At 36.9% G+C, this 23,568-nt stretch overlaps 1 protein-coding gene and 1 long non-coding RNA gene across 5 annotated transcripts in view; one reads left to right on the forward strand and one right to left on the reverse strand.

The window, feature by feature from the left end:
• The first annotated feature begins 10,989 nt into the window (after positions 1-10,989).
• Positions 10,990-20,909, forward strand: KCNJ8 (potassium inwardly rectifying channel subfamily J member 8). Its single transcript, XM_016140490.2, has 3 exons — positions 10,990-11,338; positions 12,177-12,620; positions 19,855-20,909. Exons 2-3 carry the CDS (start codon positions 12,247-12,249, stop codon positions 20,753-20,755), a joined length of 1,275 nt encoding a protein of 424 aa, XP_015995976.1. The 5' UTR covers positions 10,990-11,338; positions 12,177-12,246; the 3' UTR covers positions 20,756-20,909.
• The window catches only part of LOC107508577, a 107,588-nt gene continuing 104,720 nt past the window's right edge, over positions 20,701-23,568 (reverse strand). For all 4 annotated transcript variants that reach the window (XR_001596335.2, XR_004955704.1, XR_001596334.2 and 1 more), the window contains one exon: positions 20,701-20,813. This is a non-coding gene — a long non-coding RNA (uncharacterized LOC107508577). The remainder of the gene's footprint in view (positions 20,814-23,568) is intronic.

Genomic DNA, 23,568 nt, shown 5'->3' on the forward strand with positions numbered 1-23,568 from the left:
TTTCAAAGCATCAAGCAAGGAATCTAATTTGCCCAGCTCATCTTTTTTTCTTACGTGTGACTGAACAATTTTGCCTTATTTCACCTTGGGTCAGGGATCAACCTCCAGCCTAAAAAGCTGTGGCCAGATATGTGCCAATTGAAACTAATGTCTTGTGCTGAGGAACATTTAACCCAGTCTGGAGAGTGACGTGAAAGTAAGAATACAAACCCACATCATGACCAGTAGTTCTAGAAAAAGAGTGATGAGACTGGGCTGGCTACTGGTTATGTTCCTTTTTTGGGGGTGGGGAGGTGGGAGTGGGGGCAGGCAGTGGGAAACAGGGAAGTAGATCATTCTTCCATCACATGAGCACTAAATGGGGCTGGATGACTAACCCATTTGGACACTCTTCACATGTTCCTACACCCTACCTTTGCTCCAGAGAGAGTGAAGTTCCAAAGAAAGATATAATATTTTTTAAGAAAAAAAAAAAACACAAAATCTCCTTTATAAGTAATTATCTCTTAATTTTGATTTTTTAAGCTTGTTTTATTTCCCTGTGGGAATGACTGCATAACACACAGCCTGAGACACTTTCTCACAACCATCTACTCAAAACAAGCAGTAACACCCACCTAGAACTGCATTATCCCACCCATTTTAAGATCCCAAACACACATGACAATTACGAGCATATTTTAGATAGAGGTAGCAATTTCTCTCAGTGACCTATCACTCTTAGATACTTATAAGTGCCAAGCAGTTGCCCAGGCACTGAATTTGCAGTGTTCTTGGCAAACAGGAAAGAGAAGGTGGCAAAAGACAGTGACTTGGAGTGAAAAGATTACACCTGAAAATAGGATCTTCTACTTTGTTCTGACTTGACTGAAATTCTAGTATATATTAAATGCAATGAAATATTATATTGGAAACACAAGGCATCTAGGCTTCTGGCCAAAAATGTAGGGGAAAATTAGCAAACCTAATATTTCATGGGAAATTCTTGGCTTAAATAATATTTTAATAAAATTTAGCTACATGTGCCAATAAAGCATAGAGATGACATAATGATTTATGATTTAAATATCATATAATCTCTGTAATGTCTAGAGCCATCTTGTATCAAACAACATGAGAGAAGCAAAATCACTGGGGAACAGAAGAAAAGAGCAACGTGAAATCAATTCAGATATCAGTAGAATGCATACTGCACTAACCATCTCACTAAAAAATGTGATGAAAGGATGATAATAGCGAATATATATTGCACAGATATAATATGAGCCTTAGAATTATAACCCAATTTAAGCTTGATAAAATTCTTTGACTTAAGCATTATCATCCCCATTTTATCATTGAGGTTTACAAAGGCTAACTTAACCAAATTTTAATAGAACTGAGATGTAAACTCAGGCAATCTGACTTCAAGATCTATGCGTATAGCTATGTGCTATACTAGAATAATGATAAATTTGTGAGTCAATTAAGTGTTCTTGGGAATAAATAATTTATATTATATGTGATATATAACAAAGTATAATTATATGAATCTAAGAGGGCTAATAGGAAAAAAATTAATCCTTTGAAAAATGATATTGGAGGAGAACTCTACAGATACCCTTGACTGGCAGAAAGGCAAACAGTGGGTCCTAGAACAAATTAAGCCTAAAACATTGCTGGAGGTAACACTGACAAAACTGAAGCTGTCAGGCGCATCATGAGAAGACAGTGTTCTTTGGAAAAAAAACAATAATTTCAGGAAAAATAGAAAGCAGCATGAAAAGAGAAAGGCCAAAAAATGAGATGGATTAACTTGATAAAAGAAATCATTGGTGTGAGTCTACAGTAGCTGAGCAAGGCTGTCAAGGACAGGACATTGTGGACATTACTCATTCACAGGGTCACCAGGAGTTGGAGCCAGCTTAACAGCACCTAATTCTGAAAAAGGAACTGGATCAAGAATTAGACCTGAGTTTTAGTTACATATTGTATGTAAGGCCTTGGATTCATTATTAAGTCTGAGTTTCCATTTTTTCATTTTTACAAAAAGGAAAATGAAATAGCATCATAACAATAACCCTGCTGGCCTCATTGAGCGTTTGTAAGTCTCAAATTAAATGATGGTGAAAGGATTTTATGATTTAAAAGGCACATTTTGATATGAAATATTAGTACTGGGAACCCATGGTATATACCACATCTTAATAATATTAAATGAGATTTTCTTAAAATCACAAAATAAGCTTTTTTCTTTAAAAAATTTTTTGACATGGTTCCAACTTTACAATGGTGAGATGATATATTCAAACTGAAATATAAAATAACTTCAGAATATTGATATCTCTGAGGTTGTAGAAAGGGCAAATGCAAAATCTGTCTATTTGGATACGACCTAGATCTCCTGGAGAGGAAAAATAGATGATAAGGTTAACTTACATTCAAAATGAAAACCACATGAGAAAATGAACCACCATGATGTGAATAATGAGACACAACAAATTAAGAATATTAATACAAGAATTGGAAATAATAAAACAATCTAGAAGAGATTTAAAAATAGATGTTTGTCAATAAGCATGTGAAAATGTGTTCAACATCATTATTCATCGGGAATGCAAATAAAACAGTTAGCCACTTACTAAAGTGGCTAAAACTGCAAAGACTGACAATATCAAATGTTGATGAAGTTGGAACTTCCACACACTGCAAAAGATAATGTAACTGGTATCACCAGTATGGGAAACCGACAATTTCTACTAATCCTAACTGTGCTTATACCAGGACTCCACAATTCCACTCCTGGGCCTGTATCCAAGAGGATTGAGTGCCTATGTCCACAAAGAGATGTGTACATAAATGTATAAGTGTTCATAGTAGCTTTATTCATAATAGTCAAAAAAAATAGTTCAAATACCTTACAACAGGACAGATAAATAAATGGTGGCTTATTTGTGCAATGAAAGACTATTATTGGTATATAAAACAACATGACCAAATCTTGCAGATACTATGTTGAGTGAAAGAAGTTGCACTAATGAGAACCTACCGTATGATTCAATGCATGCAAAACTCAACAACAAGCAAACAAACCAATGATAACATAAGTATAATAGAGTTAACGCTCATAAGGAGCAATGATAGCCTGGAAAGAGACAGGAGGAAATCTTCTAGGGTGATAGACATGTTTCATATCTTGATCTGTAATTCGTGTAGTAGTTATATAATTGCATATGAAGATTTTTTAAAAGGTGGGGGAAAAGAGAATTAATTTTAAATCACCAAATAGAACTTCTAGGAAAATTCTAAATTTAATGGATGATTAAACAGCAATTAAGCTTAGATGATGAAAGAATTATTTTCATTGGAAACAGATCTAGAATGTACCTAGAGTGCAGTGCAGAACAAGCTGATGGACAATAAGAAGAACTATGAGAATAATTAGAAGGTCTGAATTAAGAATTTCAGAGGGGAAAAAAAGAGGATGAAGAGGATTCGAAGAGACAAGAACTTTCCTACAAAACTTCAGACTCAGATAACTTCAAAATTATTGCATTTTCAAGGAATAAGTGAATCTCTATTCTATTTAAACTATTGCAATTCCCTATAGAGAAAGAATACGCATGAATTCTTTTTACAAAGACTAATAACTTTTATCCAAAACCAGGCAGAAATAATGCAGAAAGAATAATACAGACCAATCTCACTTATAAATATCTATGCAAAAATCCTAAATAAATATGAAAAAAATAATCTAGCATTGTATTAAAATAATAATTCACCATGACCAAATAGAATTCATCTCAGGAACATAAAAATAATACAACATTTTTCTTTTCAATCTTGTGACATAATTCATCATATCAAATTGGCCAAGGAAGATGAGGAAAAAAAGAAAGATCTCTTTGTTATATGCAAAAACATAGAAAAGTCAAAAAAAGCACACTACCTTAAAATGATAATTATGCAAATTATATATTCTGGAAGCATTTTCTCAAAATCTCTAAGAAAAAAAGCATAACTGCTATTACCATTATTATTTACTATTGATAAAAAAAAATACTGACAATTCCACTTAAAAATTAAAATAAAAAACAAGAAATTAATTAAATACTAGTTAAGGAAGTTGTGGCAAAATTATAATTATTTTAGAAAATATTATGTTTTATGTATCATCAACCTGAGCTAAATCCTTTACATACTCACCTCATTTAATCTGTTCTACTCTGAGAGGTAGATGTTAGTGTCTCCATTTAACAGAAGAAGAAATGAAATTCAAGAGTTGAGGAGATGTCAGTGATTAAATGTGTTGTTCAAAGCCACCAACCAAGTAAATGGCAGAACTGATAATTAATCCCAAATCTTTCTGACTCTAAAACTCTGTGAACTTGAACAATAGGTTATAGTATATTTCATGCATCTTCCATGATACCTCAATTAAAAATAATTGACCCAAATGCATAAGGAAATTCTGCAGGTTTGCAAAGAGGAGATTATTTTGTTAGCCCATTTATTTTAACAATAAATGAGGTGATTTAACATTTTAAATTAGCATCAAGTATCAAATATTTAATTTTAGTATGAACTTGTTTAGAAAAAAGAAACTTGTGAAAGCTTTTCTGGCGCAGATAATTTCTACCTAAAGAAAAATCCAGGTCATTTAACAGCTCTCTCCTCCCCCAAAAAATTTTTGGCAAATGATCATTGGGGCCAATGAGTCTAAATATCATTTAAAAACTTCCAACCTCTTATAATCCCTTCTACAGCTGGCATTTTTGAAAGGTGGCAATAAGGAGTCACCCTAGACAGAGTTCTGGAAAATGTCGGGTTTCTCTTTCCAAGCACCACATGAGTCACTAATTTTTCAAAACATAGTGACGTGAAAGCTGAGCAATAGATCAAAATGCCTTTGGGAACTGCTCTTTCTCCAAGAGCTTCAGAAAAACCTGTGAAGGGTTCCTATAGCAAGACAGATCCCAGGCTCATGAGAACTTGCCTTTCTTTGGCACAAGAATATCAAGGGATAATTTTAAGGCCTGGAAAAATGAACTGTGACAGCCGCTATTCCTCATCTTCTCTTGGAAAAGACCCTACCAGCTTTATTTAGTACTAGCATTTTGTGCCCTACTGGCAGAAAATAATTACCACTGGTACTCTGTACTTGATTGAGGGAACCACTTTTCTCTTGGAGACACTATTACAATAAAACAGACATGTTGATTTCCTAGGTTCTTATTTTATTACCATATCTTGGTCGGCTCCCTTTCAGTCCCCAGTGTCTTGATTAAATTCAAGAGTTGAGGAGATGCCAGTACAAGTTTTGGTTAGCACTCTGAAGGTTGGTGAGGTTTCAAAAATAATAATCTACAAAATGATACTATGCTTTCTTTTTTTAATATTAGATTAGGAAAGATAGTTAAACAATAAAGGAATCTGTGTGTCTATATCTTCCTCACCCCTTCCCACCTCCATACTTAGCTCTGAGATCCTTTTGCCCATCACCAAGTCCAAACAAGTCCTACTGTAGGAATAAGAACTAACATTTATTAAGTACTCATGACAAACCAGGTTCTATCCCAAGTAGTTTATATGGATTGTGTCATCTTGTCCTCATAACAATTCTATAAGGTTCGTTTACCTTAGTGGGCAAGAGAATCACCAGGGGAACTTTTTAAAATTTTTTATTTTTCAATTACAATTGACATTCAATATTATATTAGTTTCAGGTTTACAGCATAGTGGTTAGACATTTATATAATTTACATTTATATAATTTACTAAATGATGTCCCCTGATTAATCTAATATCCATTTGGCACTATACATACGTGTCTTATTTATTTTAGAAGTACTTATACTTTCTCATTAAAGATATTTTAATAAGATTTTGTATTTTATTCTGTCCTTGCTCAATGAAAGTCTAGAGGGGCATAAAATAATGTTATCTGGTATTTCTCATGTAGTTAGATCATGGATGAACAATTATTTCTTTGAGATATTCCAGTGAGAAAAGCATAAGACTTGAGATCAGATGTTTTGACTTTGTTGTAACTTTCCATATACATGGTTTTTGAGTTTAGACAAGTAATTTAGCTATACTCTAATCAACTCACGTGTAAAATGAGAAAAAAAAAACCCTAACATACAGCTATTTCAAGGATTAAATCAATGTTTTTAATAGCCTAGTATATGCAGACTGCTGACTCTCAATCCTCATTCACTGGGTAAATGGCGAGATGGACAAATTAGTGAAAACGCTTCTCACTTTCCCTAACTCATCTCCTGCTTTTCTTCTTCTCCATACAATATATTGATCTTTTAACTGTTCTTCAAACACACCAAGTTATTTCCTTGAGCTGCCCAACGCACTCTTTTCCCAGCTGATCACCTTGCTGATTCTTTTTTTCAAATTTCACCTTCTTAAAGAGGCCTTTTCTGAACTCTATGTAAAACTGCTAACCTTTGGTCCCAGTTACTTTCAATCTTATTCTGCTTTATTTTCTTTATAAATCTTGACACCATTGATAATTATGTAATGTATTAGTGGTCTACTTGTTTGCTAACAGCTTCCTCCCCAAGAATGTATTGCAGCCAGGACTTTATTTTGTTCACCTACATGTATATTAAAAGGTAGTTATTGTTAATAACGGCCCCTTCCTATTCGCTGAATTGAAGTTTGAAGAACTGAACATGCAAGTTGCATGGAAGTCATTTTCACGAATGGTTCTCATAGATATCCTTAAAAAAAAATGGGGTGACCTAATTTAAAAGAGAGTAAGACTTTTTTTGCACATGAATAAATATACATCTCAAAAAGAAATGTTCTCTAAACTTACTGAAACAGATCAGTACGAAAGGTTATATTGTCATCTCATTTCATGATAATTTTTAAAAAGTGGGTTTATAACATGCTGTTTTGATTACTAGTTTATGTAACAGTTTTATTAAGCTGATTCCAAAGCAATATGTTCCAATACGTGGTTTATATGAGGACACTAATAAAGCAGCATACCAGGCAAATAGACCAATCTTTATTTGGGCTGCTAACATGAATCGTTCCCATTGCCATTTTGAAGACTGTCCAAATCCTTACATCTAATATGGCCCAGAAAATCCAAGACTTCAAAATTCACAAGTCAAGTCAAAGGCAAGGTTATCACATGCAAAATTTTACTTCTTATCTTAGGAATACGTTCAAGGACTTCCCTGATTTGTATGCGATAATCAGAGCAACAGAAAATTAGGAAAAGCATCGACCTAATACTTTCTCAACTTGTTTGAAGGCACCTGACAAACTTGGTTTCTTTGGAGAATGAAAATTGCAGAAACTTCTTTATCTACAAATAAAATGCTCAGAGGGTCTCTAAAATGAACCTAATGGATTTTTACTTACAAGTAAACAGATATCCTTGAATTGCTTTCCAACCGCATAAATTTCTCTGGTATGCAATATGAACAGATCTAACAGAATTCCTGAACAGTCAAGAAAATTATAAGATTTTAAAAGTTAGCTCTGTTGTAAACTTATTTCTGGTCTCCTCTAGAAGTAGTGCACAAATAAATCTTCACTTCTGAAATAGCAATTAGGAGAATTATAGAACAGTTAAGAAAAACATGTATTTTAGTGGATGAGAGCAAAATAGTAATTAATTAAATAAGTAAACCAATAAAATAAGCCCAAAGTAGTAAGTGTGTTTTTGAAATATTTATTGATTTCCTTCACAAATTTCTCAGAGGTAAATTTAAATGTTCACTACTTGGACCATAATATGAGAAGAGGATGATCAAAAGGGAGAGGAACTAGAGATCAATCCATAATACTCATTGTCCAGAAGGACCTTTGTGGGATACAGGTATGTCTCCATTAAGCTCAAAATCAAGTTGTAAAGAGAAGTATAGCCAGCAAATGCCAAACAAGTCTGAGTATTGCTGACCTGGAGTGGTTAGTAGAGGCACTGAAGAAGGAAGAGGTGGATAGTTTGAAGTGGAAAGAACAATAGGGTAAAGAGAGAAAGGTGAGATGATGAGGAAGGGAATCTTTGCAGACAAGTATGGCCATAGACTTCAAAAGAGATCTCCAAACTTCAGATTACCTTTGCAGGCAATGGGAAATGGTTATAAAAACAGGAAGGGAGGAGAGATGAGATTTAGAGTAAATGCAAGAAAGAGAGAAACACCATGTTATGAGCACTTTTCCAGTTCTTTCCTTCTTTTAACAAGGATTTATTGAGTTACTACTTCTCAAAGCTAGGAACAATTGCAGACACTGGATATGTGGTGATAGCAATAAATGATGTGCGCTCGTGCAGCTTCCACTTAGGACAGAAAAACTAGTTAAAAGAAAAAGACATAAAGGGTTGGTTTAAAGAAATTGTCAGGGAGAGAATGGAAAGAAAAGAAAGAGAAATTCTGTAATGTTTTTATAGTACACTTTCATACTTTTTTTTTCTAAATGGCTATTTTTAGGCATTCTATTGTCAAAATTTTACTAATTAACATCTTAAAATTTCACCTTTATTGTGTATTTTGTTAGTGCCCTTATTTTGAATTAACCAACTTAAATTATTGACTAATAAAAGGTCTGGTATAGCTTGTCATTTTAAAACAAGTCAAAACTGCTTAAAATCGCATACTTGGAAAAATATATCTCACTAGAAAAGATACTGAGTCCTAAGTAGGCATTATAGCAAAAGAAGAGAATTTTCAGATATTTTCAAAAGAACAGTATTCAGATATGGATTTATTTGTTGCAAATCTCATAATTCTCCTCAGCAGTTCATCTCTTCACATTTCAATTTTCTTTCTTTTTCTGTCACTGCGATAAATATCACAGTTACCTCTGAGTTTTCATCTCCCAGTGTTGAATCTGTATAATATTCCTTTTGTGTATATTTGTTTATTGCCCACTGACATTGCTTATTAGCCCCAGACTTTCTTCCTCTTCTAATACAATAGTTTCCAGTGTCTCTTTCTGCCTGCCAATCACAGAATTTTGGAGCCTGAGAGAAGGGTTCTACTTAGCAATGCCATCATAGCCTCTGCCTCCTGATCAGTCTTCCTAAAGTAAGTACTTATTTTGACTCTAATCAAAATCTTTCTATGGCTTACTAATACCTACTGAAGACTGCCCAGACTCTTTTATTGAGCATTTAAGATTGTCTGCATTGTTTTCCAAGGTTCCAATATGCCTTTCAACCTTGTCTTTTCCATTCATTGATTCAAAAGGATTTTTTTTAGCACCTCTATAATTTGAGCTGCGCTAGAGGCTTACAATGCAAAGATAAACGAGCCATAGCCCTGCCCTTCTGTAGCCCTCAACTTCATGGATTGTATGTGTGTGGAGGTGGAGGACAACTATATGAATAACCCACTATATGCTGACAGTGGTGGTGACAAAAGCCACACAAAGAGGACTGGACTCAAGCATCCAATCCCGCTGCTGTCTTGCTGACTTTGCATCATCAATGCTGATTAATTTAGTTTGTTACTAAAACATGGCCCATTCTTGTCAATACTCCATAACTTCGTTCATGATGCTTTCTTCCTGTGGAATGTCTTTTCTCTGCTTTTCTACATACCCCACATATATCTGGTCTTTCAAAGGCTAGATCAGATGCCAAAGTAATTCATGAAGCTTTTCTTAGTCTCCTAGTCGCAGTAACTCTTATTTAAATTCCCATGGCACTTTAGTTGTATGTCTGTCCTTTCTCATTCTAGTCACATCTATGCTTGTATTAGAGTTTATAGTCAAAGTCTTGTCTCTACTACAGCTGTCTGCCTTAAGAATAGAAACTATGATATACATAAACTTAAACAAATAAAAACTCTTCACGAAATAGTTGTTCCATGAATGTTACCCTGCCAAAATATTAGGGAATATGTTGTACCAAACTCAACTGTAAAATAGAACAAGGAGGGGATTAACCATTCAAGTTGGTCCTCACATACTTGTAGTAAAACTAACACACAATTGGCGGTAAAAATTAACACAGTAGAAAGGAGATTTACCACTATCAGACTAGGATCCCTAGCCTTGAAGGGGTTAAGCAGATCTTTGGATACCAAAAGGGGGGGAAATTATTCTTTATTTGCTTTCATTAAAGACTAATTTTAGGTTTTTTTAATATAATTAAATGAACACGTTGTTTATGCTTCATATACTTTCTGCCCTGAGTCTTGGAAAATAGATGAAATTTCCAAGAATTAAAGTTTCCATTAAGACAAGTGCCAAACCAGGAGGCTTGACCTGTGGGAAAAAGCCATTTGTCTTTGCTGGTTCCTTTTCAAAAAACTATAGAAAGATATTTACTGCATAACCCTTCTCATATTCAATTATCTGTTTTATTCAGATCATCTAGACAATGGAGAAGCTGCAACATTTCAGAAAGCAACGAAGTACTGAAGAACTACAGATCGTTTGAGTTCCAAAGTGTTGACAGCTGTCCTTGTTTGGGGTAAAAATTCTCATTGGAAAAGACTTCGAGTTTTCTTTCTTCTACTTGTTGCGTATGTGTGTGTGTGTGTGTGTGTGTGTGTGTGTGTGTGTGTGTAATTCCCTGAGAGCTATCTTTGGCTGGTGAAGAAACAGTTTTCTATGATGAGTTTCAGAACATCTTCCACCTGTATCATCCTTACTAGACACAATTTAATGTAAATAAATGTGTGTGCACAGAGTTCGAAAATCTTAAAAGACTATTTTTCTTATCTCTATGTGGTTTTATTCAATCTTAAGTAGTCCAGTTATTTACCAGGTTACAAAAAAAAAAGTTCTCTTTGCGTCAGTGAATTTAGACTCATAAAGTTCTCTCCCTTGAGCAGGGAGCCTTTTAAAGATGAGTGTGTCACGCTGACAGCAGGGGGTCACAGCTACTGGAAAAAGAACTAGTTCTACAGGTCCCGCCCTCCCGCGTCGCCCCTCCTTCTGGCCTGCTCCCTACCTCCCCGGGACGCGCCCCCTCCCACCTCTACTCCCGCCCCAACCTCTGCAACTTTGGCGGCCTCGGAGGTCTGGCGCGCGTCAAAGCCCGAACTGGGAGGCTTATTTGTGGAGCATCATCCCCAAGCTCCTCTCCCCCCACCCAGCCCCTCCTTGGCCCACTCCAGAGGCCTAGGGAGTACAGATGAGCAGGGGGAGGAGAAGCTCTACACCCATCCCCCTTCCTCCAGCCCTCTCCGCGTTCAGATTCAGTTGCACCTTTTATTGTTTTAACTCTTCTCCCTAGGACACGCGGCCCCGGATCTGTCCCTCCGGCATTCGCGATCCCGGCTCCCTCCCGCTGGGATGGGAGAGCGAGGGACCTGCCTGCGGTCTGCCGGCGTGTGCCGGGAGGTGCAGACGCCGCACCCGCTGCCGGGAGTCTGTAAGTTTCAACGCTCCTCGGCTGGAGCGGAGGGAGGGCTGTCCGCGTTCCCCGCAAATGATTTAAAATGCAAAACACAGTAGAGGTTTGCAGTGTTGGATGAACTTGTCTGGGCACACTCTTTTAACTCTATCCGCAGCCCGCAGACTATTTTCCGGGTTTTCCCTGCAGCTTGTATGTTTGACCCCTTCGTTGCAAAGAAGTTTTCAATTTATAATATCATGGGAAATATGTTTTAAATGCAACTAATACTTGTTTGAAATTTAAAATACTGATTCGTGATTTTCACGTTACATAGCACATCGCTTATTATTTTGTCTAATTATACTAAACATTATACTGCGTAAGAGGCCACAGCCTTTTCTTTGCTACTTCCAAAAATAACGAAGAATTTTCCCCTCTTTACTTTTTAATTGCTGTATCATGTAAATACTTTAGTAAGCAGATTGTGATACCCAGATGGCCTTAATTTTCGTCATAGACCCCGCGTGCTTGTATCCTTGCCCTAATCTACAGACGCGGTTAATCTCAGAGAACTTTCATTGAGCCTGCTCTTTACAGGAAGCCTCCTGGTTTTGCTTATCTGAGGCTGTATCCATATGTGTTCAAAACGATAAGGACAATTGAAACAGTTCTAATTCAGACCAAAAAATTTCTCCGGGATCCCAGAACTCAAACATAAGCTAAATTTGTGTTTAAATTAATAAAATCCTGCCTTTAATTTTGCATGTCACTTCGAATGTATAGACGTACGCCCGAATGCAAGGGCTGAAGAAGTGAAAAATTGTGTTTGCGGAGGCGAAGGTGTGAGTTTTTAATCATCGTTTCCCTCGTGCAGGAGGACGGGTCTCCAGAAAAGGAAAGGCAGGTCAGACACAGGTGGATAGACTGGCTATGGTGATAGAACGATGTTGGCCAGAAAGAGCATCATCCCCGAGGAGTATGTGCTGGCGCGCATCGCCGCGGAGAACCTACGCAAGCCGCGCATCCGCGACCGCCTCCCTAAAGCCCGCTTTATCGCCAAGAGCGGGGCCTGCAACCTAGCGCACAAGAACATCCGTGAGCAAGGCAGGTTCCTTCAAGACATCTTCACTACCTTGGTGGACCTGAAATGGCGCCACACGCTGGTCATCTTTACCATGTCGTTCCTCTGCAGCTGGCTGCTCTTCGCCATCATGTGGTGGCTGGTGGCCTTTGCTCATGGGGATATCTATGCCTACATGGAGAAAAGTGGAATGGAGAAAAGCGGTTTGGAGTCCACTGTGTGTGTGACTAATGTCAGGTAAGAATGCAACGGGATGAGGCAGGGGTTGACAATGATTTAGAAAAAAATATTAAACTGCTCTCTCATCTCTGTTATTTTGTTGGAAGTAAAATAAAGGGTTTACTTTAGTACCTTCAGAAACAACAACAACAAAAAGCAGGAAAATTATCTAACACGTTTAAAAAAATTTTTTTAAATGCAGCTTTATGGATGAGACAGCTACAAAAATGTGAAGCTTCACTTTTGGGCTAGCCTTGAAAATATACCGGTTATCTAAAAAAAAGAGAAAAAGAAAAAAAAAGTTGTGGCTCAAAGGATTTCACAGAGTGCCTTAATTAAAAAAAAAAAAAAAAGGTCAAAATACTCCCAAAAGCACGTATTTAGTTTTCAGTATGAAAAGCTGCTGTCCATAGTTCCAGTGTCCACAAGTAAATATCTCTAATCAGCAAAAAATATTGTGCAAATACTAGTAATAGTTTTCCATGATTTATCTTAACCATGACATTTTAAGAAATAGTGAGGAAAAAAAATGAGAAAACACTGGTGTTGAGGCGTCCTAGATTAAATATCTACTAAAAATGAAATAAATATAAACCTCTCTTGGTCGAGATTATCATAAATGACTGATTGCTGGCATTGGGTTTCAAAATTAAAAGTTATGCTAAGAAGCAGAAGTAAAAATAATAATTTTAATGGAAATTAGTCCAGAGTTTTAATGGAAGACATTATTCAGAAGTGACTTAATGTGGTTTTCTTCAAAAACATTAATAGGCTAGGAACAAGACAGTTTTTAAATTGCCTAACACTTGCTTCTGTCTCTTATACCATAAGTATTTCAAAGGAAGTAAAGTGAATTTGATCTCAGTGACTCTTCTCTTATATTTTCACATGACCGAAGAACATTTGATTGGGATGATTTGTCTCTAAATCAGTTTTGTTGGAAGATAAAAAGATTTTATTTATATCAATTGCACAAATGTGCAATTTGAAGCAAAACAATAGTAATAATACTAGAAACTTTTCCAGAACATTTTCTGAATATTCTAAATTTACATAATGCATCAAGCAAAGCAACTTGAACAAGCACCATTTTGCCAGGAAACTATAAAGGATGAGACCTTTACTGACCCTGATATCTTATGAAACTAACATACCACTACAAGAAGCAGAAACCCAGACTATAAACTTGTCTGTTCTTCCATTTCCTAAATATTTGCAATGCCAGTATACCAAAGAGGGATATCATACGCCACAGATTTCAGGTTGGATTTTGAGGAAAAGAAAACTATAATGAATTGAACCATTGCCTTTTACCATCAAGTAGATAATTTTTTATTGTAAACTTGTCATAAACTTTTGTCTCAAAGAAAACAAAGACGAAAAATATAGATCATCGGTACATCAGATATAAAAGAAACAAAATAACAGATATTTGTAGGTTAAATATTATTTGTTTCTCTTTAAGAAATTTATTGACACTGTTATTGGTGAATCATTTCCATAATAAAATAAATTTTTAATAAACATGCAGGAGATGCTCATAAAAGAGAGAAAAGAAACAAAAGTGATAAACCCGGAAAATAAATGACAACTTTTATTTATGGCAAACATATTGGCTTTTCCTGTAAAATAAGTCATTAAGCAATTAAAGATGTATCATCAAAAATAATATTTATTCAATTGTTTTTTTTTTAAAAGCCGTACGGAGCGTACTGGTTATTAACAGCTGTTTTACTGCTCACTCTCATTTTTCAACAAGATGTGTTCTGAAGCATGGTCATTCTCTTTATGCATTCCTGCTAGTTTGAACATTAAGTTCGATATGACAAATGGTGTCACAAATATGAGATAAAGTTGATTTTTATCAGCATAACAATTTCAGCACTTTATTTTTTCCAGTATATTTTAAATATTTTTTAATTTTTCAATTACAGTTGACATACAATACTGTATTAGCCTCAGGTGTACAACATAGCTATTAGATATTTATATAACTTAAAAAGTGATCACTCTGATAAATCTAGTACCTATCTGATACTATGCATAGTTATTACAGTATTATCGACTCGATTCCCTATGGTATACTTTACATTCCCATGACTGTTTTGTAACTACCATTTTGTAACTGTTTTATACTTCTTAATCCCTTCCCCTTTTTCACCCATTTCCCTAACTCCCCTCCCATCTGGTGACCATCAAAATGTTTTCTGTAACTATGAGTTTGTTTTTGTTTTGTTTATTTGTTTTGTTCTTTAGATTCCACATGTAAGTTAAGTTATTTGGCATGTGTCTTTCTCTGTCTGACTTACTCCACTCAGCACAATACCCTCTAGGTTCATCCATGTTGTTGCAGATGGCAAGAGTTCATTCTTTTTTTATGGCTGAGTAATATTCCATTGTATATATATCCCACTTTTTTTTATTCATTCATCTATTGATGGACACTTAGGTTGCTTCCATATCTTGGTTATTGTAAATAATACTACAATGAACATATGAATGCATATGTCTTTTTGCATTTGTGTTTTGGGTTTCTTCAGGTAAGAACCCAGAAGTGGAATTACTGGGTCCTTCTTTGTCTCTTGTTATAGCCTTTGTTTTAAGTCTGTTTCATCTAATATAAGTATTGCTACATTAGCTTTTTTAAAATTTCCATTTTCATGAAATATCTTTTTCCATACCTTTACTTACAATTTATGTGTGCCTTTCAATCTGAAGTGAATCTCTCGTAGGCAACATATATGTCTTATTTTCTTGTCCATTCAACCACCTTATGTCCTTTGATTGGAGCATTTAATCCATTTATTTTCAAAGTAATTATTGATAGATATGTAGTTATTGCCATTTTATCATTCATATTTTTTATCTTTTTTCTTCTTTTTAAAGAAGTTCCTTTACATATCCTGTAATACTGGTTTGGTAGTGATGAACTTCCTTAGTTTTTTTCTTGTCTTGGAAGCTCTTTATCTCTCCTTTGATTCTAAATGAAAGTCTCGCTGGGTAGAGTAATCTTGGGTATAGGACCTTGCTTATCATCATTTTGAGTACTTCATGCCAATCCCTTTTGACCTACAAAGTTTCTGTTGAGAAATCAGCTGATAATCTTATGAGAACTCCCTTGTAAGTAACTAACTGCTTTTCTCTTGCTGCTTTTAAGATTCTCTATCTTAATCTTTGGTATTATAATTATGATGTGTCTTGGTGTGGGTCTCTTTGGATTCACCTTGTTTGGGACTCTGTGTTTCCTGGGCTTGTATATCTATTTCTCTCACCAGGTTAGGAAAATTTCCCATCATTATTTTTTAAAATAGGTTTTCAATTCCTTGCTCTTTCTCTTCTTCTGGTACCCCTACAATGCAAATATTGTCCCAGAGGCCCCTTAAACTGTCCTCATTTTTTGGGGGGGGGGAGGGGGGATTCTTTTTTCTTGTTGCTATTCTGATTGAGTGTTTTCTGCTACCTTATCTTCCAAATCATTGATTCAGTCCTCTGCTTCGTCTAATTTATTGTTGATTGCCTCTAATATATTCATCTTAGTTACAGTATTTTTCATTTCCAACTGGTTCTTTCTTTATGTTTTCTATCTCTATTTTTGTTTCCTATTTCTTTGTTAAAGTTCTCCCTAAGATCATTACACACCCTTATAACCAGTGTTTTAAACTCTGTATCTGGTAAATGGCTTGTTTTCATTTTGCTTAGTTATTTTTCTGGAGTTTAGTTCTGTTTTTTTGTTTTGTTTTGTTTTGTTTTGTTTTGTTTTAATTTGGGACACTTTTTGTTTGTTTTAATTTGGGACACTTTTTGTTTGTTTGTTTCCTCATTTTAGCTGCCTCCCTGTGTTTCTTTCTATGTATTAGGTAGAGCTGCTATGTCTCCCAGTCTTGGCAGATTGGCCTTATATAATAAGTGTCCTGTGGGGCCCAATGGCACAATCTCCTTGATCACCTGAGTTGGGTGCTTCAGGTGCATCCCTTGTGTGAGTTGCATGTGCTCTCCTGTTGTAGTTGAGTCTTGATTGCTGTTAGCACATCAGTGGGCGGGATTGACCCTCAGGCTGGCTGGCTGTTAGGACTGGCTGTGACTACAGTGGAGGAGCTGTCATGTAAGGACCAACCCCATGGAGCAGGTTTTTGCTTTAGCGGGGCTTTGGTGCCTGCTGAGTCTGCCCTTTGAACGTGTTGTTTGTGGAGGTAGTTGGGTGGTGCTGTGGTGTGGTCTGAAGCTGGTCACCGGGTGTGTTGGTGCTAGGGCCTCTGTGGAAGAGCTTTTGGTGCAGGCCATGGTTAGCAGTTGCTTCTGCCTGGCTCTGGGCCATCTAGTGTGAGCTACAAAGTGATCTGCTGGTGGTTGCCACTTGTACTAAGGTTGGAGGTGCCTGGGAGAGGCTAAGCTGTGAACCAAGGCTGGCTGACACTAGTGCCAGGCTTGGGACTGCTTAGCAATAGGTACAGGGCATGCTGAGCCCGCATGCTGGTTGGGGCTTGTGAACCTTCGAGAGATTTTAGGAAAGTCCACAGCATTAGTCAAGATAGGCCATTTGTATGAAAAAGCCAGTGGAAGCAGGTTGGGTGGGCCTACAAACTGAGTGGGGCAGGATCTCAGGGAATCACCAGGGAAGGGCAAATGGTGTTACCCAGTTTGATGGAGACAGAGTTGGCGCCCGCCTACGCTTGTAGGCTGGGTGGAGAGAAGGCGCAACAAAGGAACAATGACGTCTGCCAACACTTCTGTCTGGGAAAAAGCTGCCCCTCCAGCCCTTGCCCTAAAACCAAAGACAGTCCAGTTTCTACCCATATGTCCCTGGCGCTTTTGGAGTTGCTGCCCCAGCACCGGAGCTCAAAGCAAGTGAGTCTGTCAGCAGGCATGTCTGTCAGCTGGGTGAGTCTATGTGTGGGCCCTTTAAGAGGAATGCCTGTGACTCCAGCAGCTCCCTGTCTCATTTGGACAGAATCCCCTCTGATTTTCACAGTCAGAAGTTATGGGGACTTGTCTTTCTGGCACTGGAGCCCTGGCTAGGGAGCCTGGTGTAGGAATGGGAACTTTTCCTTATCAAGGTAGAAAGAAGGAACATTCACAGTTGAGATATCCCTCCCATTTCTTAACTGTCACACTGTGAGTGTGGGGCTTGCCCATTCTGTGTTTCTGCCCCTCCTACTAGTCTGGACTTGGCCTCTTTTATACATCCTTAGTTGTAGGACTTCTGCACAGCTGCTCTTCGGGTTCTCAATGATGGTAGCTCTGTAGTTTTGACGTGGTTGTAGATGGAGGTGAGCACATCGTTTACCTAGTCTGCCATCTTCTAGTATATTCTTTCAAAGGAGGTTGTGTGTTTCAGTTCCTCTTTGACCTTTAGAGCTTTGTGCTCCTGTGTTGCTAAGGCACCCAGTGACCACTTTGCCTGCTCCTGGCTCCTGTTCTCTGCCACATTCCTTTGCTACAGAATGATTTCTCACTTGTGATTCTCACTCCCATTAGAATTCCCACTGCTGTCCTATCTCAGCTGGTTAAGGGAAACCAAGCTTTAATTTTAGCATTTTTAATTGGACTTTTTGTCTAAAAAAGTTATTTGACATCCTTAAATAATTTTTAAATGATTTAAATGTTAAAGGTTAAAATCTTACTGGTTTTATTTCAATGTTATAATACTATTTATACTTTAATCTCAACATACAGTTTAATCATAATGAACCATATATAATAATAAAAAATTTCACCAGAACTATAGAAATAGAAAATTCTCTACTCTCTCCCAAAAGAGGTTAAAAAGATGACTAATAATATTTTTAATTCTTTGCATTTCATTTTCTTTCATAAGTTCAGCATCCCACCATATCAAAATTGGAAACAACTTATTGTGATGCATGCTCACCAGTATGTCCCAATAACTTTTTATCGTCTTCATTTTAGGATGACTCACTTTCTCTTTCATATAATGACTCTAACATGAGTCAGAAAATAGATCAACATATTTTCTATTTTTCAGCCTAACTTTCTCTGTAGTAAAATAAATGAGCAGCTAAACACTTTCATCTCTTGAGGTTGTTCCATAAAATGCTGGATCTTGCACCACATAATATTTATAATTAAATTCTTTCATCGACAATATATACTTTGCTCACTCTTGTGTGTGATGTTCTACAAAATTAAAGAAGTTTGAAATTGGGGTTAGAGGCAAATACAAGACTAACGTCATTTCTGTTAAGAATCCACAGCAGTATCGATACGTGGTTAAGTGAATAAGTTAATGATAAGAATAACCAAATGTAGTGCTTCTCAACCAGGGGGATAAATCAGAGCCACCTGAGAGCTTTTCAAAAGCCTCACCCAGGTCTATCCTAAACCTACCAAATAAACATTTATTCACTGGGATATGGAAGAAATGTGAAATTTGGAAACGTTTCTCAAGAAAATCCTGACACTATTGATCCTTCCCTTTGCCCCTTTCAGAACATAGGCCAGAATTGAGAGGATTCAATTTCTTATTATTATATGATCTCAACCCAGTCATTTACTCATCTCTGCCTCAAATTCCTCCTTAATAGCTTCAGCATTCTCCAGATCACTTAAAAAACAAAATGAGACAATCAGTAAGAAAACATTTTTCTTTCCAAATGGCAAAACATTCTCTTTTTTTTTGTTAAAAAATACTAGTATTTTTGAATGATGTGTTTTGTACCACTTTTTAGGATTGTGATTTCCCTATATGAGGTACACAATAAGTGTTAGCTAATGCATATGAGTTAAAGGTAGTGAATATTAATAAGTTCACTCACTAGTCAGTACTTTCCATATGGCTCAAGTCACTTAAAGACAGACATGCTATAAATAATAAACATCCACCTGGCAAAAAGTTTCGCGAAGTAAACTATGCTTTTGTGAAGTAAATTATTTCACAAAATAAAAATGCCTATAAACATAAATATGCATATTTATTATTTTAAAGCTTTCACACAAGTAGGCCCATCATTTCATGACCTAGAAAACATTAATAGCATTGTATACCAGAAGTCTGGAGGTAGATGCATGCAAAAGAGAGAGAGAGAATTAGGCATTTGACACGTTAAGTTGGTTTATCTTTCCAAAAGGCATGTAGTAGCCTTTGGAGGAAAAAAATGACAAATTTAGCTTAGACATTTCATTCTAGAAAAATAATGTTTATGAAACTGGAAAAAAATTTAGCTTGGTCATTAGTCAAAATTTCGTTAGTCAAAATTTGACCTGATGGCATTGTTTTCTGATGTTATCCTTACAGGTCTTTCACCTCTGCTTTTCTCTTCTCCATTGAGGTTCAAGTGACCATTGGATTTGGAGGGAGAATGATGACAGAGGAATGCCCTCTGGCCATCACAGTTTTGATTCTCCAGAACATCGTGGGTCTGATCATCAATGCGGTCATGTTGGGCTGCATTTTCATGAAAACAGCCCAGGCTCACAGAAGGGCAGAAACTTTGATTTTTAGCCGCCATGCTGTGATTGCTGTTCGAAATGGCAAACTGTGCTTTATGTTCCGAGTGGGCGACCTGAGGAAAAGCATGATTATTAGTGCCTCGGTGCGCATCCAGGTGGTCAAGAAAACAACTACACCTGAAGGGGAGGTGGTACCTATTCACCAGCTGGACATTCCTGTTGATAACCCAATCGAGAGTAACAACATTTTTCTGGTGGCCCCTTTGATCATCTGCCATGTGATTGACAAGCGCAGCCCCTTGTATGATATCTCGGCAACTGACCTTGCTAACCAAGACCTAGAGGTCATAGTGATTCTAGAAGGAGTGGTTGAAACTACTGGCATTACCACACAGGCAAGAACCTCCTACATTGCTGAAGAGATCCAATGGGGTCATCGCTTTGTGTCGATTGTAACTGAAGAGGAAGGAGTGTATTCCGTGGATTACTCCAAGTTTGGAAACACTGTTAAAGTAGCTGCTCCAAGGTGCAGTGCCCGAGAGCTGGATGAGAAGCCTTCCATCCTTATTCAGACCCTCCAGAAGAGTGAACTGTCCCATCAAAATTCCCTGAGGAAGCGCAATTCCATGAGAAGAAATAATTCCATGAGGAGGAGCAACTCTATCCGAAGGAACAACTCATCCCTCATTGTGCCGAAGGTACAATTTATGACTCCAGAAGGAAATCAAAATACATCAGAATCATGACAGTCTTTTATCAAGTGTTGAGATGCTTCAGGTAGGGCACTATTGGACTGCAGTAGAGCTGGAACATAGTAATTTGTCCTTTTACATCTTAATGCACTAAATGGTATTCATATTCAAACAATAGCACTTTCTGTATCAATAAAACAGTAACACATGAGGTAGAGGAGTCTTGGCTCACAATTGTTTCATACATGCAATATTTGTAGTGATATGCTTAAGTTATGTTTAGGAAATACTATGTTCTCAATTCAAAACACAAGAATTACATTAATAGTAATAGACCTTGAATATAAAAATTGGCCAAGGAATGATTCTGTTTGAAATGCTTAGTGGGTGAAACTACAGATTTCTCTGTTTTTATCGTTCACTGGAAATACAAATAGTATGGGGGAGGGGGGAAAAATTGTGTTGTTATCATCTTTCTATACCAACCAGTATGGTGCCTTCTCCATGATACTGCACTTGGTTAAAAGCCCAAGGCAAAAACTACTTAACTCTATCAGCTTCAAAATAGATTCTATTCATTCGCTTGGTCCTTCCCAATGACCTCTAGAGGTTCCCTGGTCCCCTAGGCAGTCTGCTGGCAAAATTGGGCAAGGAGTTTTGGAGAAAAGCTAAGAACGTTCTTGTCTCATTTTAGAACTGGGTTCCCAACAATGATAGACATGTGGTTCAGCTTCTCATTTCTTCTTAAAAGCTCCCACAGGGAAAATACTATATTGAATATTTTATTAAAATATTTACTTTGTACTCACTGTGGTTTTGTGATTCTGCTTTCACACAATTATTCCTAAGTAAATCTCTAGAAAAAAAATATTTTAAGAAGCATGTGAAAGAGATATCATACAGTGAAAACACCTCTGAGGTCTCTCTCTCTCTCTCTCTCTCTCTCTCTCTCTCTCTCTCTCTCTCTCCCCCATCCCTCTCCGAGATTTGTTGATCCAAGTAAACTATATTTTTTTGTTTCATTTTGATTTCGTTCCAAGTTTTAAAATGTTCTCTTGGCTTTTCTATCTGAGCCTGATGTGTCATGGAAATCTTGCAACCTTTTTTCTTTGAATTTCACACCTCATCTTAAAACATTTCTTTCACAGTAATCTCTGAATTCAGGCCTGGCATATATAGATTTAGCATTATCTCAATTGATAATGTGTGATTTTGTGTCAAAGCTGGATTTAATCATCCTTAGCTCCTATATCTTCAAGAGAGGAATAAGGGCACAGAGAGAAGTACTAAGCTAATAAACTATGGGTTTATTCTTAATTTTCACATGGCTAAACATCAGAAAGCTGAGCTCTTGTGCGGCTTTTTATACAGACTTGATTTTGTTTTTCTCTATATTTACGAACTTTGAAATAGGAGGGTAATCGTGCATATATTTAAATCTTATCTTAAAAGAATCATGATTCTAACAAGGTGAATGGAAAGTGTGTATCAGGTTACTGAGCTCATAATTTCTGAAGAATTCTAACCACTCCTTGGAACTCCAGATCCACTTGGATACCTGATGCACATTTAAAACTTACTGTGTCTAAAACCAAATGCTTCATTTCCAGTAACAAAACCTGCTCCTTCTCATCAGTCTTTCTTCCAATCACTCAGGGCAAAACCTGGGAGTTATACATGACACCTTTCTTACATACATCACATTCATTAGCAAAATCTATTAGGCCTCCTTTCAAAATATATCCAGAGTATGACCTATTCTCTCTGTCTACCACTTTCTCCACAGTCCTGGCTGGGTGCTCATCACCCAGTATATATGGATATAGCTGTATCAATTGTTAGAATATTGAAACATTTTTGTACAAGTTGCTAAAGAAAAGTCTATCTTAATAAGACTCAGCCAGTGACTACTGAGGTGGATATCAGAATGCATACAATTCTGGCACAGATGTGGGTCCCTCACTGTCACCCTAAGGCAGCTGCCACACCAGTAATAAGAGCATATAGTGACTGCCTGATGCTTAGTGGCAACCCAGCGTTTGCGGAGGTGACACAGGCTGTGGAACAGGTAATGTTGAGAGACACTGGGGCTGAGATGCAGGATTTCTGAGTCCAGGGGCAAATCTAGCTACGGAGCATGGGCAGTTCCCCCAGCCACCTTCCAGCTGCAATCAAATGTGGAGTGCCAAGGACTTGATGACCATCCTAACGAGGAAGTCAAGGAGAAGTTTAATGGGGCTCCTTGTGTCAAGACATGGCTCGGACAGGGACATCATTTAGCTAGTGACAGCCACATCAAACAAGAGGTCAGTTTCTAAAAGTCTACAAATGTTTTAGAGTATTACTATGATTTGAGTAAAATGAGTATTAATTTTGACTAAAATTTGAATACTAAAATGTGCCTGTGTAATTTTGATATGTATTGACTATAAATTTATTTTATATTAAATATTTAGATTTTCTGCTTCCACTCTAGTCTTCACACATCTCCACAATATTTTTTTAAATATTACATCACAGCCTACTTAACACCCTCCTCTGGCTTTCCATTTTTCTAAAAATGAGAACCAAAATCCTTCTTAATGCCCATAAACCACTCTAACTCATCGCTATCACTCTTTCCCTCAGTCACTTCCACTCTATACCACACTGGCCTATATTTTGAAAGGAGGCCTAATAGATTTTGCTGTTCTTTGAAAGAGAGTCATACATACTTTTATATCATGTGTTTGCTTCTGCCTAGAGCATTTTCCCCAGAAAGCCTCACAGGTTTCTCCTGTCATAATTTAAGTCTCTGCTCTAGTGCCATCCCATGAGACAGTATAGAATAGTGGTGAAGAAAATAGACTCTGCAGCCAGATCTACTT

Source organism: Rousettus aegyptiacus, unplaced genomic scaffold (genome assembly GCF_014176215.1).
Source record: "Rousettus aegyptiacus isolate mRouAeg1 unplaced genomic scaffold, mRouAeg1.p scaffold_m13_p_2, whole genome shotgun sequence".
Lineage (NCBI taxonomy): Eukaryota > Metazoa > Chordata > Mammalia > Chiroptera > Pteropodidae > Rousettus > Rousettus aegyptiacus.